Below are 12,395 nucleotides of genomic sequence, written 5' to 3'. Positions count from 1 at the left end.
ATCAGTGATCATTTTCTATTGTGTCTGCCTGCATATAAAGTGTTGCTTTACTCTAAACTACAATTATTTTATGTACATAAGGAAATATATGTCTAGGTTTTGAAACATCTGAAAATTGCATCAGATAAAAAAGAATAGTTAAATGCAACTTAGTTTGAGGAGCTCATACCATGCTGCTCACAGACCTGGATATTGGATACTGAAAAAAATTGTGTCTATGATGTCTTTAATACACGATTTAAAAAAATAAAATTCAAATTGCAAGATAATGTTAACAAATAAAATGTGTGGTTTTTTTTCAGGTAACAAAATAAAAGAAATCATACAATTTGTTCACTACTTCTGTCAGTACTGCAAACTAATGCTAACCTACAAGGGCTGAACCAGCCCTTTGTGCTTTTGATGAGGTATGTTTCTTCATGCAGTAGAAAAAACAGTTATCATGTTTGCATAATAGTTTCAAACAGCATTGGCATGTTAACGAGTTACAGCAAACACACCATATGCAAAGATTTTACTGTTGTGCTAAAACACCACAAATTCTCAAAATGTTTTGCATTTCATGTGGTCACTGTACGATTTAAAATCTCTTTATGAACCTACACTGATCTTATAATGTCCCTAAAACACCTCCACAGTACTAAGATGAGGGGTTTTATTACTGGTCACTGCATTTTCTCTGAAGAAAAATTATGATGAAGAAACGGACTCAAGGTCCAGTCTGCAGTGAGATGCCTTCTGAGTCAGAGGAGGGCAGAAGATCTCTGTCATCTGTAAAACTCTCTGTAACACTCTCACATGTCTCTGGTCTAATTTCTCTCATGTTTTGTTTTTGCACTTTCTAGCTTTATAGTTGGAACTCCATCAACCACAGGGTCGCACTGCTCATTGGAAAAATAACAAGCGGAGGAGTCAGTATATGGAGAACCTGAATTCCATCTATGATCACTTCTAAGCTGATGAACCATGCAGTTACAAAGAGACATGGACATGCAGGAACTGCATGAGAACACATCAGAGGAAATGAAAGAGAGCTATTATAGCCTCTTTAGCTCAAGCATGCAGCTGTCTGTGAGCACAGCAGCTCCAGCATTTTTGACACTAAACTACAGTATGGAGTTTGTTCTCTCACATCTCTGATTTATCTGCAGCAGAAATTTTACTTGCATCCTGAATCATGTGTGTGAAATGTTCATAACTTTGTAGTATTCTAGTTTACTGTTCATATTTAAAATCCTCCACTCAGCTTCTGGTGCACCGATCAATGTGACTGTGAATCAGATGTTGCCATTGCCACCACTTTCATGTGAGTACCTAGTTAAGGTAAACCTGGGTTTACTTACCAAGCTGATATTTGATGTTGATCAGCTGATTTTTTTTCCATGAAAAAATAAATCACGAGTTACCTACAATTATTTTTAGCACTCAGCACAACTGATAAAAGTGGTCTACACAACGGTGTGTGCAATTTAACAGTGTCTGAATATCTCAAAAGTAGGTAGTGGCAATAAGCCGGATAAATTAATTTACTACTAATTTTATACAGAAACCTCTTCATAAAAGTATTTTCTATATATATTGAGCTATGACCATTTCATCTGTTACACCTGTGTTGTCTTTTGAGGTAGAGTTAAACAACAACATGTTTTGTTGTTGTTGTTGTTTTTCTTGTTATAAAAGAAATTTGATCATACCTGTGGCTCTCAGTAGCACATAATAATTAAGCACATGATTGACTAATTAAGATGAAGCGCAAGTTTAATTTAAAGTTCAAAGAGAACAAAGAGAACAGCATCTTGAGTTGTGTCCAGTATGACATGGGAGGAGATGTTAGAGGAACTTTGTCTTTACCCACGAAAAGTCCTTCAGTCTTATATATTTATAACCTCATATGAGCTTTCTGTACTTTGATTGGTAGGTGACCATATTTCCATTTCAGTTGTGTCTTCCTCCTTGTCTTATTTTGTTAGCTGTTTTTCTGTCTTGTTATTATTATTATTAACCTTTATTTAACCAGGAAAAGTCCCATTGAGATTAAAAACCTCTTTTGCAAGGGAGTCCTGGCCAAGAGGCGACAACACGTTGAAATTACAAAGTTACATACATATTATAAATAACAATTACATTAATTTTTGTACATATTGTCTAAATCTTTCTTTGATGGATTGCCTGAGTAAGCAGTATGATTCTTCACCTTATTCCCAGTGCTTCCAATCCGGTTGTTCAGTGATGACGCGACGAATCCTACTTCCGGGTCTAAAGTAGTCTGCGTTTAATATGGCTTTTGTGTTGTTAACATGTTTAATGCTATGTATTTTCTTCTATTTGATCTCAAAAAGCTCCTAAAACAGTCAGTGATCCCTGTTGACCTCCCTCGTCTTTTATTACCACTAATCATTTATTTAAGCTCAGTTTTTAAAACCTTAGGATGTAACTACAGCCCAGCCCATGCAACAGTATATGAATGACTAACCTCGTATTGTGGATGGATTATCTCAGTTGTTCTCCTGGCTGAAGTTTGGTCCTTTTACAGCATCCTGCCATGCGATTACATTTGTTTCTGACCACCGAGAACACTCACGTTAACTTTTATCGAGTGGAAAAAAAGTTAGCTTGTTTATATTATGCTAACATAGCTGTGTCGCTAGCGGTCACGTAGCACATCATTATATACCAGCTAGCCCAACTTCAGTAACCCTACAAACGTCACTGCTGTGTAGTTTTCTGTCTTCATTTATGTTGGAAGTGATAACAGAGCTGTACGTTTTAATTTGTTTCCAAAACCCCGCAGTCAGGACATGCTATATTGTATTTAGATAGAAGCTAGCGAGCTAACTCCCTGCTAACTTCTAATTCCGTTAAATGTCATAAATTCCGTTTTCATGGATGCCTGGATGTTAAACTCAATTGTTACACCTGGTAGAGCAGAACGCTGATCATTTTATTAAAGATGAAAGACTTTAGACAGTTTTTCAACTCTCAGTAATGCCATAATGATCGTTTGATATATGGACCTGCAGCGGAGTTTAGACCCAGACACGGCTAGTGACGTCAGACTGAACAACCGGATAGTATTGCTAGAGTTCAGTGATAGAGTTAATGATAATACTAGTTATTGTAAACTTTTTATTGTAAACCACCCAGCAGTATGTAAAGTCAAATTATAAAATACAAGTAAATAACAATTGCAGAACAGAATGTCAGTGTAATGAACACACACTTTGTTTTGACAAAGCGCACTGCTTAGGTAAATGATCTGAGTAGTTGTTCATCACTGAGCAATTTGTTAATATGTGTTTCGAGCCAAATAAATGACAGGGAGAGAGAGAGTGACGTCAGAACACGTCATACTATAACCTCCCGGGAGCGGACGGAGGGGGTCAGTCGTTGGGATGCGCATGCGCAGACAGAGCGTGCGAGCGGCGGGCCTTGACCTTTCGGGAAAAAAAACACTTTCTCACGGCCGGTGTTCCAGATCTACTGGCGTTTAGATCAACTGGCGTTGGTCGAACAGATGCGTGGCAGTCTTGCGTTTCAGGAGCTGCTACCGACAAACCAGCAAAAAAACGCCAAATCGCTCGGGCCCCCTTTGGAGGTGGGGTGCCCCCGGCCTCTCGGCCTGGGGCTCGGTCACTCAGGCACAGCTGGGGGCCGGCGGAGCTCACGGGCGCGTCACTGCAACTCCCCCTGACTTCTGCTCCGCGGCTGCTGGGCGAGCCCTCATCTGGGACTCTCCTCAGCTCTTACTGGAACAGTGGCGCAGCTGCCCCTCTGTTGGTCTTCCATGGTCTCTTGTGTTCTGGGGGCCTCTGGATGTCTGGAGTTTTGATCTCCTCCATACCCACTTCACACCCTGGAGGACGGGGCTGTGGCCCCCCCACACTCCCTAGCAGATCATTACATGGAGAAACCTTTGGAATGCAAGCATGCTGATCCACACAGGTATGCACACATGGGTATTCACAGACGCGGACTAAAGCTTTCTTGGCTGCTGCCTCAAAGCACACTGTGCGCTGTCTATCTTGCGTGCTGCACAATATCGTTTATTATTTAGTAAATATTGATATCTATGACTAGCTAGTTTATTGTGATGGTGCTTTGTTTTCCCTATTATTATGTTGCTCTTTGTTGTTTGCTGTCTCCTCTGTTTGTGTTTTTTGTTTGTTTTTTTTTTTTCTCCATACAGGTGACCCAGGAGTTCTTTTTTTTTTCTCTCTCTTCCCCCCCCTTCTCACCGTCTCTTCTCCCCTTTGGTTTTCTTTCTTTCTCTCCCCCTCTTTCTCTCATTCATTCCCCCTGTCCTATTTATTTAAAAAAAAAAAAAAATGACAAAGGATGAACTGAAGCTCTGCCATCACGTAATGTCGCATACTGCTGTTTCTGATGTCATTTAGAAAAAAAAAAAAAAAAAAAAAAAAAACGCCAAATGCTGGGGCGATCGTGGCTCAAGAGTTGGGAGTTCGCCTTGTAATTGGAAGGTTGCCGGTTCGAGCCCCGGCTTGGACAGTCTCGGTCGTTGTGTCCTTGGGCAAGACACTTCACCCGTTGCCTACTGGTGGTGGTCAGAGGGCCCGGTGGCGCCAGTGTCCGGCAGCCTCGCCTCTGTCAGTGCGCCCCAGGGTGGCTGTGGCTACAATGTAGCTTGCCATCACCAGTGTGTGAATGTGTGGATGACTGGATATGTAAAGCGCTTTGGGGTCCTTAGGACCAAGTAAAGCGCTATACAAATACAGACCATTTACAAATGAGAAATCAGACCAACCTGGTGTGGCATTTTGAATTCGTTAAAAGAGTAGGTCGTATATGGGCAATTTGAAAATGCTTTTATGTTTGAAAGCAAAATCAGAATGACTTGATATTGATATGGTAACACCGTGAGGTTGTATACTGTTGACCTAAAGTGAAATTATCCTGTGGAAACAGCAATTTTCATTTTTAGAGCATTTTGAAATCTTTAAAAGAGTAGGTCGTATCTTGGCAATTTGAAAAGTATTTTATTTTGGAAGGCATAATCAGAATGACTTGATATTGATATGGTATCACTATGGGGTTGTATACTGTTGATCTAAGGTGGAATTACCCTGTGGAAACAGGAATTTTCCATTTTAGAGCACTTTGAAATCACTGAAAGGTAGGTCAATTGTGGACAATTTGAAAAGGCTTTTACTTTGGAAGGCAAAATCAGAATGACTTGATATTGATATGGTATCACTGTCGGGCTGTATACTGTTGATCTGGAGTGGAATTACCCTGTGGAAACAGCAATTTTCATTTTTAGAGCATTTTGAAATCACTGAAAGGTAGGTCCATTGTGGACAATTTAAAAAGTCTTTTATTTTGGAAGGCATAATCAGAATGACTTGATATTAATATGGTATCACTGTGGGGCTGTATACTGTTGATCTGGAGTGGAATTACCCTGTGGAAACAGGAAATTTCCATTTTAGAGCATTTTGAAATCACTGAAAGTTAGGTCAATTATGGACAATTTGAAAAGGCTTTTATTTTTGAGAGCAAAATCAGAATGACTTGATATTGATATGGTATCACTGTGGGGCTGTATACTGTTGATCTAAAGTGGACTTACCCTGTGGAAACAAGAATTTTTCATTTTAGAGCATTTTGAATCGTTAGAAGATTAAGTCAAATATCGACAATTTCAAAGGGCCATTACTATGAAAGGCAAAATCAGACTGACTTGATATTGATATGGTATCACTGTGAAAAAGACTGTGGTTGGAAAGTGTTGATATAAAGTTCAAATAGTATTTGGAAATACGACTTTTGCTTTTAAGAGCATTATTAAGTCATTGAAAGAGTAGTTCAAAAATGAAGATTCACAGGGCTTTTACTTTGAAATCCAAAATAAGATGGCCTTGATAGTGACAGGGCACAATTAGGGTACAAGGCTGTGTCATATAGATCTAACATTAGAGTTTGTAAAAAAAAAAGAAAATAAAAGCCTAAATTATACATTATTATGTTCTTAACATATCTGTTAATTCACTCGAAATTGGCTTTTATTTTGAAATCCGGTTTCCACATCCATTCCCGTAATACTTTGAATACACAGGGAACGTAAAACAAACTGGAGGCTGGCTTGACTGCAAGTCTCGAATTGGAGGCTGGCTTGACACCAGTGGAAAAAGTCAGAATAGCGAAAATAAACTCCACCTAAACTTGGTTCATATCTGACCCAGAGAGACTGCAGGTCATAACTTCTTACCTGAAGTTCAGTTCACACTTGGACCGGCGGCCGCCTCGGGTCTCTTTTCCTTCTGCGTCCCCTTTCCATCCTCCACCTGCTGGCCTCCACCACTTGCTAATGTTACTGAATCTGTGGAAGCTCCGCGATAGCCACCACACGAAGTAACGAGTAACGACCCTATCTAAATCCCAGTAACGACTAACCCATTCCTGATTTTGGAATAATAACTAGTTACCGTGCTTGTTACCACAATAATAACGTAGTTACTGTAACGCGTTACTTAATAACGCGTTAGTCCCAACACTGATCATTCATAACTTCATAACTTATTTTTATATTTATTTGTTTCTTTGTACTAATGTTGTTTTGTCCTGGATTATGGCTTTGTCACTCACTAATCTGTGTCCTACAGCTCTTTCCCTTGCCTCTATGTTTCAGTGTGCTGAACATTGGATGGAAAGATTGCACTGTGAGGAGTTTGTGTTTTGACATTGGCCAGGATGTTAAAGCTAATATTTGATGTATTTAATGACCTGACCAGTAAAACTTGTTTTAATGTTTACAGTTGGCCACATCCTGTTTTGCATCTCTGAAGAGATAAAAGTCAAGGACTTCTGAACAGAGAAGCAGAGCACAAAAGTGCAAAGATGAAGTCATTTGCAGTCCTCATTCTGGCAATCGGCAGCTGTCTTTGTGATTCTCAGATTAAAAGTGATTGTGACAAAATTTGTGATGTCTGCTCTTTCACTCGTATAACTCAAGACCTGGGAGCTGTGGGAGAGAAAGTCACAAACATTGCGGATAAAATAACGCTTCTAGAGATCAAGCTTCAAAAAACTGAAAAAGAAGTCATGGATCTGCAGAAACGTATTGGAGGTAACATGAGTCAACCTGGTTTGATTAATTGTAAGATTGAAATGTAATTTTGTTCTGGAAATTCTTATTAAATTTGTTGCTTTCAGGCATTCCTCAGGTAGCCTTTTCTGTAGCCCTCCTTGATTCTGGCTTTGGAAATACTGGCCCTTTTGACAGTCCTACTCCACTGCGGTACAAGAACATTTTCTCCAACACAGGCAGTGGCTACAATCCTTCAACAGGTATTATCTCTGTAACAGAGAAAGTGTTGCATGGAGTCATGAAAACCTGTGAAATCTCACCAGCTTTAATTTTTTGACAGGGATTTTCACAGCCATGACCAAAGGAATGTACTTCTTTCGATTCTCAATGTTTAACAACCTCAACTCTGTTCCCAACTCCGTTGTAAGCCTCATGAAGAATGGTAAAAGACTGACATCCGTCTGGGATACCAGTGGAAGTGATGCCAATGACATGGGTAGCAATGCTGTGGTCATCCCTCTCGAAGTGGGAGACAATGTGTATGTGGAGCTCCAGGCGAACAGGATTGTCTATGACGACAGCATGAACTATAATACTTTTAGTGGTTTTCTTCTGTTTACACTGTAATGTAAACAACATGGTTATATGCTTGCATGACTTCTTATGAGGTAAGATAAATATATGCATTTTTTCCAAATTTTTTCCAAAGGAGTTCAAAGTTTTCAATGTTTTATTATTATTATTATTATTATTATTATTATTCCTTATTTTGTTTATTGAGTAGTGGAGAGTTCAGAAACCAGTGGTTTCTTAAGGATCTTTTATGAGCTCCTGGATAAGTTATCAGAGCCATCAAAGTTCACAGAAACTCATTAACCCTTGGGGGTCCTTAAAAAAGACATCCACTTTGGTCTCTAATGGACATAAATGTCCATTCCCCAAAAAGTGCAATAAAAATATTATATATTAATATTTTTTTCCACTTTAAATTGGTCAGTCTTTTAAAACTACTTCTCCCTGAAATATTCATATAAAGTTTTAATTATATTTTCGTTGTTTTAACCCTTTAAATCCCAGTTTTACTTCATGAGCGCCCTGTTTTTTTAGCCCCCAAAAACAAAAAAACTCAATATTTTAAAAAAATAACATTTGAAGTAATATTTGATTGTTATTATAATTAGGCCTTTAGATGGACTAAAGATTGGCATCAAGAGTCATTTCGATCGCCTTTTATTTTTTTTCCAGGAGCGCATTTCATAAAATGCACACTATCGACCACGCCCCAAAAAGTGCAATAAAAATATTAAATATTAATTTTTTTTTTCACTTTAAATTGGTCAGTCTTTTAAAACTGCTTCTCCCTGAAATATTCATATAAAGTTTTAATTATATTTTCGTTGTTTTAACCCTTTAAATTACAAAAAAACTAAAAAAAAAACTAAAAAACTAAATATTTTCCCAAAAAAACATTTGAAGTAATATTTGATTGTTATTATAATTAGGCCTTTAGATGGACTAAAGATTGGCACCAAGAGTCATTTCGATCGCCTTTTATTTTTTTTTCCAGAACCAGAAAATGGTCTCCAGGCGGCAAATGCTGCTCGTCGAGGCCGAAATGAGTGCATTCTCCCGGGTTAACTCGCGACGATGATCGGGGGGCATGTTGCGTCGGACTCCTTTTTCCAGCGCACACTTCCGGTACCACGTGACAACAAATACGTCATTTCCTGTTGACTAAAAAAAAAAATGCACCCTCTCATGGTCCTAGGGACCGAAAAATGGTCCGCCCGATCAGCGGGCGAAGCCGCTGCTGCACGCCGGAAAAGAGGTTAATAGATAAATCCTCATCCATACCTGTAGGCTGTAAACTATTCAAACAAAATATCAGAATGCTTCTTTTTTTCTGATAAAATTAATATTGCCACTTCTTTGACTAGGTTTAATGGCTTTAATGCCGATAAAAAATAAAGGTGAATTATTTAATTAAAATGTCTTGCAACAGGACTGGTTAAATCATTTCTATTAATCAAACTTCTGGGTTCATTAATTCATTCTTTTAGAGGCCAGGATGTTTCTCTTATATGTTTCTTTTGCATGGGCACTGTGTCATCTAGATTACATTTTTAGTTTTGCAAGTCATAAAACCCTTTATGCCAATGAGCTTGCCACTAATAGGGTGTTTAAATCATTTTAGATTTTTTGTGTATTGACAGTTTATGCAAGACCCACATTTGAGATTATCTTGTAGGTTATGATTTATCAAGGTTATTTCTGGAGTTTTAGGGTCCTGGAAAGCTTTGTCAAGCATATCTCTAATGTTTTTACCTCTCTAATCATTAGTGGTTCTTTAAAAATCCCTGGTAAGTTTGGATCACTTTGAAGGATATGCCAATGTTTTAAAATTATTTCTTTAATGTTCCTGGTGTTTGGTGTAAAGGTTGTGCAAAAGACAAGATTTAATTTAAGTTTTGGTTCTACCAGTCTGAGAAATAACCTCAACATCTGGTTTGGGATTTATGAGGAAGATTGTGTGCGAGAATATTTTGTTTTTGGTATTTAATTTTCTTTTAGATTGTACCTATTTATTAGATAAGATTGAAATGGATGAATTAAGAACTAGACACAGTTTTGGTGATTTGCATTGTAAAATGTCTGAATGGTTATTATGAAATAAACTAATTTTGTCTGAATGGTTTTGTCCACTATCTGTCTAGCTTAAGTGTTTATATTTTAATGGTTACATTTTATGTGGAGTGAATAAATAAAAGTATATTTACAAGTGGCCCCTAGAGACAAAGCACATACAAACTTCAAAACACGTAAAAACTCCAAAGCACGTACAAACCCCGAAGCATGTACAAACTCCAAAACACTAAAAACTCAGACGCACGTAAAAACTCAGAAACACGTAAAAAAAATCCAAAACACGTACAAAACACAACAGAAGTGAGTGAGATGACCTGATGTGCAAAAATCATTGTTACTGTTAAAATAGGTCAGCTGTTCAAGAGTCTGATAGCAGTGGGGAAGAAGGAGTTGTTGAGTCGAGATGTTCTGGATTTCACACTTCTAAACCTTCGTCCTGAGGGCAGCAGTGTGATCAGTCGGGTGTGTGTGGGGTCTTTGAGGATGGAGGCAGCTCTCCTCTGGACTCGTCACTGGAAGATGCACAATATAATGTGAATGGAACCCGAGTTAGGCAAAAACTGTTATAGCGGCCATGTAGGTGAAACTCCTCCTGATCAGGACAAGGAATCTGATGCCAGTGCAGAAAATATATTGTCATATTATTATCAGTAGTAGTAGTAAACTACAATCATACAAGAACTTTTGGTACATGTCCCAAGTCCTTAGAAAAAGAAACAGAAAGCAATAATAATAATAACATAACTTTTACACATAATGTTATGGTCACACACAATGGTCCAGTTAGGTTTAAGAGAAATTAGTAACACTGTTTTTTCATTGCAAGAATTACAGAAAAAACTATGGAAGCTATGAAAAAGGTGAATGCATGACTGAAAACACTGTGAGAAATGAAAATACAACGTTATTCTAACCTTTCCTCCAAGCTGTTTTTGTAAAGGTCCTTGTTCAGGCACCTGGTCTGGCTTTTTCTGCAAAAGTAAAACTGTGACCAGCGCTTTATTTCACATGTTTTATGAATGACACTAAACTTTGTTCTACAAACTAAGTTCTGATGGGATGCTATTTAAATTGTAAATAAAAACAGGATGCAAAAATTTCCACATCTCATAAACTCAGATTTTATTGACAGTAGAAAATTAAAAATGCAGGAGTGTTTATATGAATATTTTACTTTTTCATTTAAAAAACAGTTTAAAAAAACTCATTTTGAATTTGATGGTAGCAACGTATTTTAGAACAACTGGGATAGGGCCACAAGATGTGGCATATCTTCACTGTTGTTTATACTACAGTATACTATATATGGTACTAACAGGGTTTTGTGACAAAATGAATGTCATATGGCCAGATGGGTCAGTGGTTTGTGTTAATGAGTTTAAGTCTCACTTTAAATTACAAGACATTTTAAAACAATTCCAAGCAATCCGTACTTCAATAACATGATCTAAATAAAAGCTGACTAGATAACATGAATACCCTGATGGGATGTAATGAAGTCTTGGAGGACTGTAGCATTAATCAAGAAATTATAACCATCTGATTTTATACACATTTAAAAGCTAACCTAATCGGAATTATCCATTCTGTGATATTCCCTCACAAAACCTTAGTGGACAAAGCTCCAGGTAAACCATTGATTTAAGAATACTTTCTTGAAATGGCAATAACTTTGTCTGACGTCATAGTGCAGCCAAACAAAAAACAAAATAAACAAAAAAAACATTCAGTCAAATTCAAGCAAGTGGTAAAGGCACCTACTATTGCTAATTTCCTGCTCCATATAATGGATTGGATTTATATAGCGCTTTTCAAGGCACCCAAAGCGCTTTACAATACCACTATTCATTCACTCTCACATTCATACACTGGTGGAGGCAAGCTACAGTTGTAGCTGTGTACTGACAGAAGCGAGGCTGCCATATCGCGCCATCGGCCCCTCTGGCCAACACCAGTAGGCAAGTAGGGTAAAGTGTCTTGCCCAGGGACACAACGACCAGGACAGAGAGCCCAGGGATCGAACCGGCGACCTTCCGGTTACAGATTCCCAACTCCCTGAGCCACGGTCGCCCGTAATAGTTCTATACTTTGGCTCCACTCCACTAAGTCTGATTTACAGTTTCAGAGACTCTGTATTTTATCTAATACTGGGCGTTGCATTTCATCCTGACCCTGAAACAACATGTTTGTCCCTCTTCCCATCCCATATGGAAAAGATTTATATAAATCTTATAAAGTTTGTATCTGTCTTGTGTGAAACTTGTATGAAAAGCATATAAGTGTGAAAACAGATATAAGATCCCTTGAAAAATTATATAATGAAACTTGTATGTTTTGGATACTTACTAAAACAATGTATGAAAGTAATGAGAAAGTGGCCACTTTCATGAGTAAATCATATAAGTTTTTACTATTTCTTTTCCGTATGGGATAATGCAAACTTTCTTCTCATTGCCTGCTTCTTCTAAAAACAGGGATGTGAATGATTGAAACTGCCATGCTCGAAGCCAGAGATGTGCCCTTGAGCTGAAGAGGCTACAGTAGCGATGTCCTCCCTCTGATTGTGTTCCCTTGCAGTTCCTGCTTTGAAACAGAAAAATGTCCAAGTCTCGGTGTAACTGTGTATCTGGATGTCTCATCAGCTTAGAAGTGACCATAGATTGAATTCTGCAACTCTGTATATTGACTCCTCCATGTGTTATTT

General features: G+C 38.0%; 1 protein-coding gene across 2 annotated transcripts; it reads left to right on the top strand.

The window, feature by feature from the left end:
- The first annotated feature begins 1,870 nt into the window (after window positions 1-1,870).
- LOC113007966 (complement C1q-like protein 2) lies at window positions 1,871-8,029 on the top strand. Of its 2 annotated transcripts, XM_026145057.1 has the most exons (4): window positions 1,871-1,914; window positions 6,971-7,084; window positions 7,171-7,305; window positions 7,386-8,029. In XM_026145057.1, exons 2-4 carry the CDS (start codon window positions 7,060-7,062, stop codon window positions 7,670-7,672), a joined length of 447 nt encoding a protein of 148 aa, XP_026000842.1. In that variant the 5' UTR covers window positions 1,871-1,914; window positions 6,971-7,059; the 3' UTR covers window positions 7,673-8,029. The 2 variants fall into 2 exon arrangements, with proteins under 2 accessions (XP_026000842.1, XP_026000841.1); XM_026145056.1 differs by lacking the exon at window positions 1,871-1,914 and having other exon boundaries at window positions 6,850-7,084.
- The last annotated feature ends 4,366 nt before the right edge of the window (window positions 8,030-12,395 follow it).

Source organism: Astatotilapia calliptera, chromosome 16 (genome assembly GCF_900246225.1).
Source record: "Astatotilapia calliptera chromosome 16, fAstCal1.2, whole genome shotgun sequence".
In the NCBI taxonomy this organism is placed as follows: Eukaryota; Metazoa; Chordata; class Actinopteri; order Cichliformes; family Cichlidae; genus Astatotilapia; species Astatotilapia calliptera.
This window is presented reverse-complemented; position numbering and strand designations above follow the sequence as displayed.

What these genes read in the sequence shown, in the direction of transcription:
- LOC113007966 (XM_026145056.1), top strand. Translation starts at nt 6,856, where the DNA reads ATGAAGTCATTTGCAGTCCTCATTCTGGCAATCGGCAGCTGTCTTTGT. An exon ending in TCTGCAGAAACGTATTGGAG is followed by an intron (nt 7,085 to 7,170) that starts GTAACATGAGTC and finishes TGTTGCTTTCAG; the next exon opens with GCATTCCTCAGGTAGCCTTT. An exon ending in TGGCTACAATCCTTCAACAG is followed by an intron (nt 7,306 to 7,385) that starts GTATTATCTCTG and finishes ATTTTTTGACAG; the next exon opens with GGATTTTCACAGCCATGACC.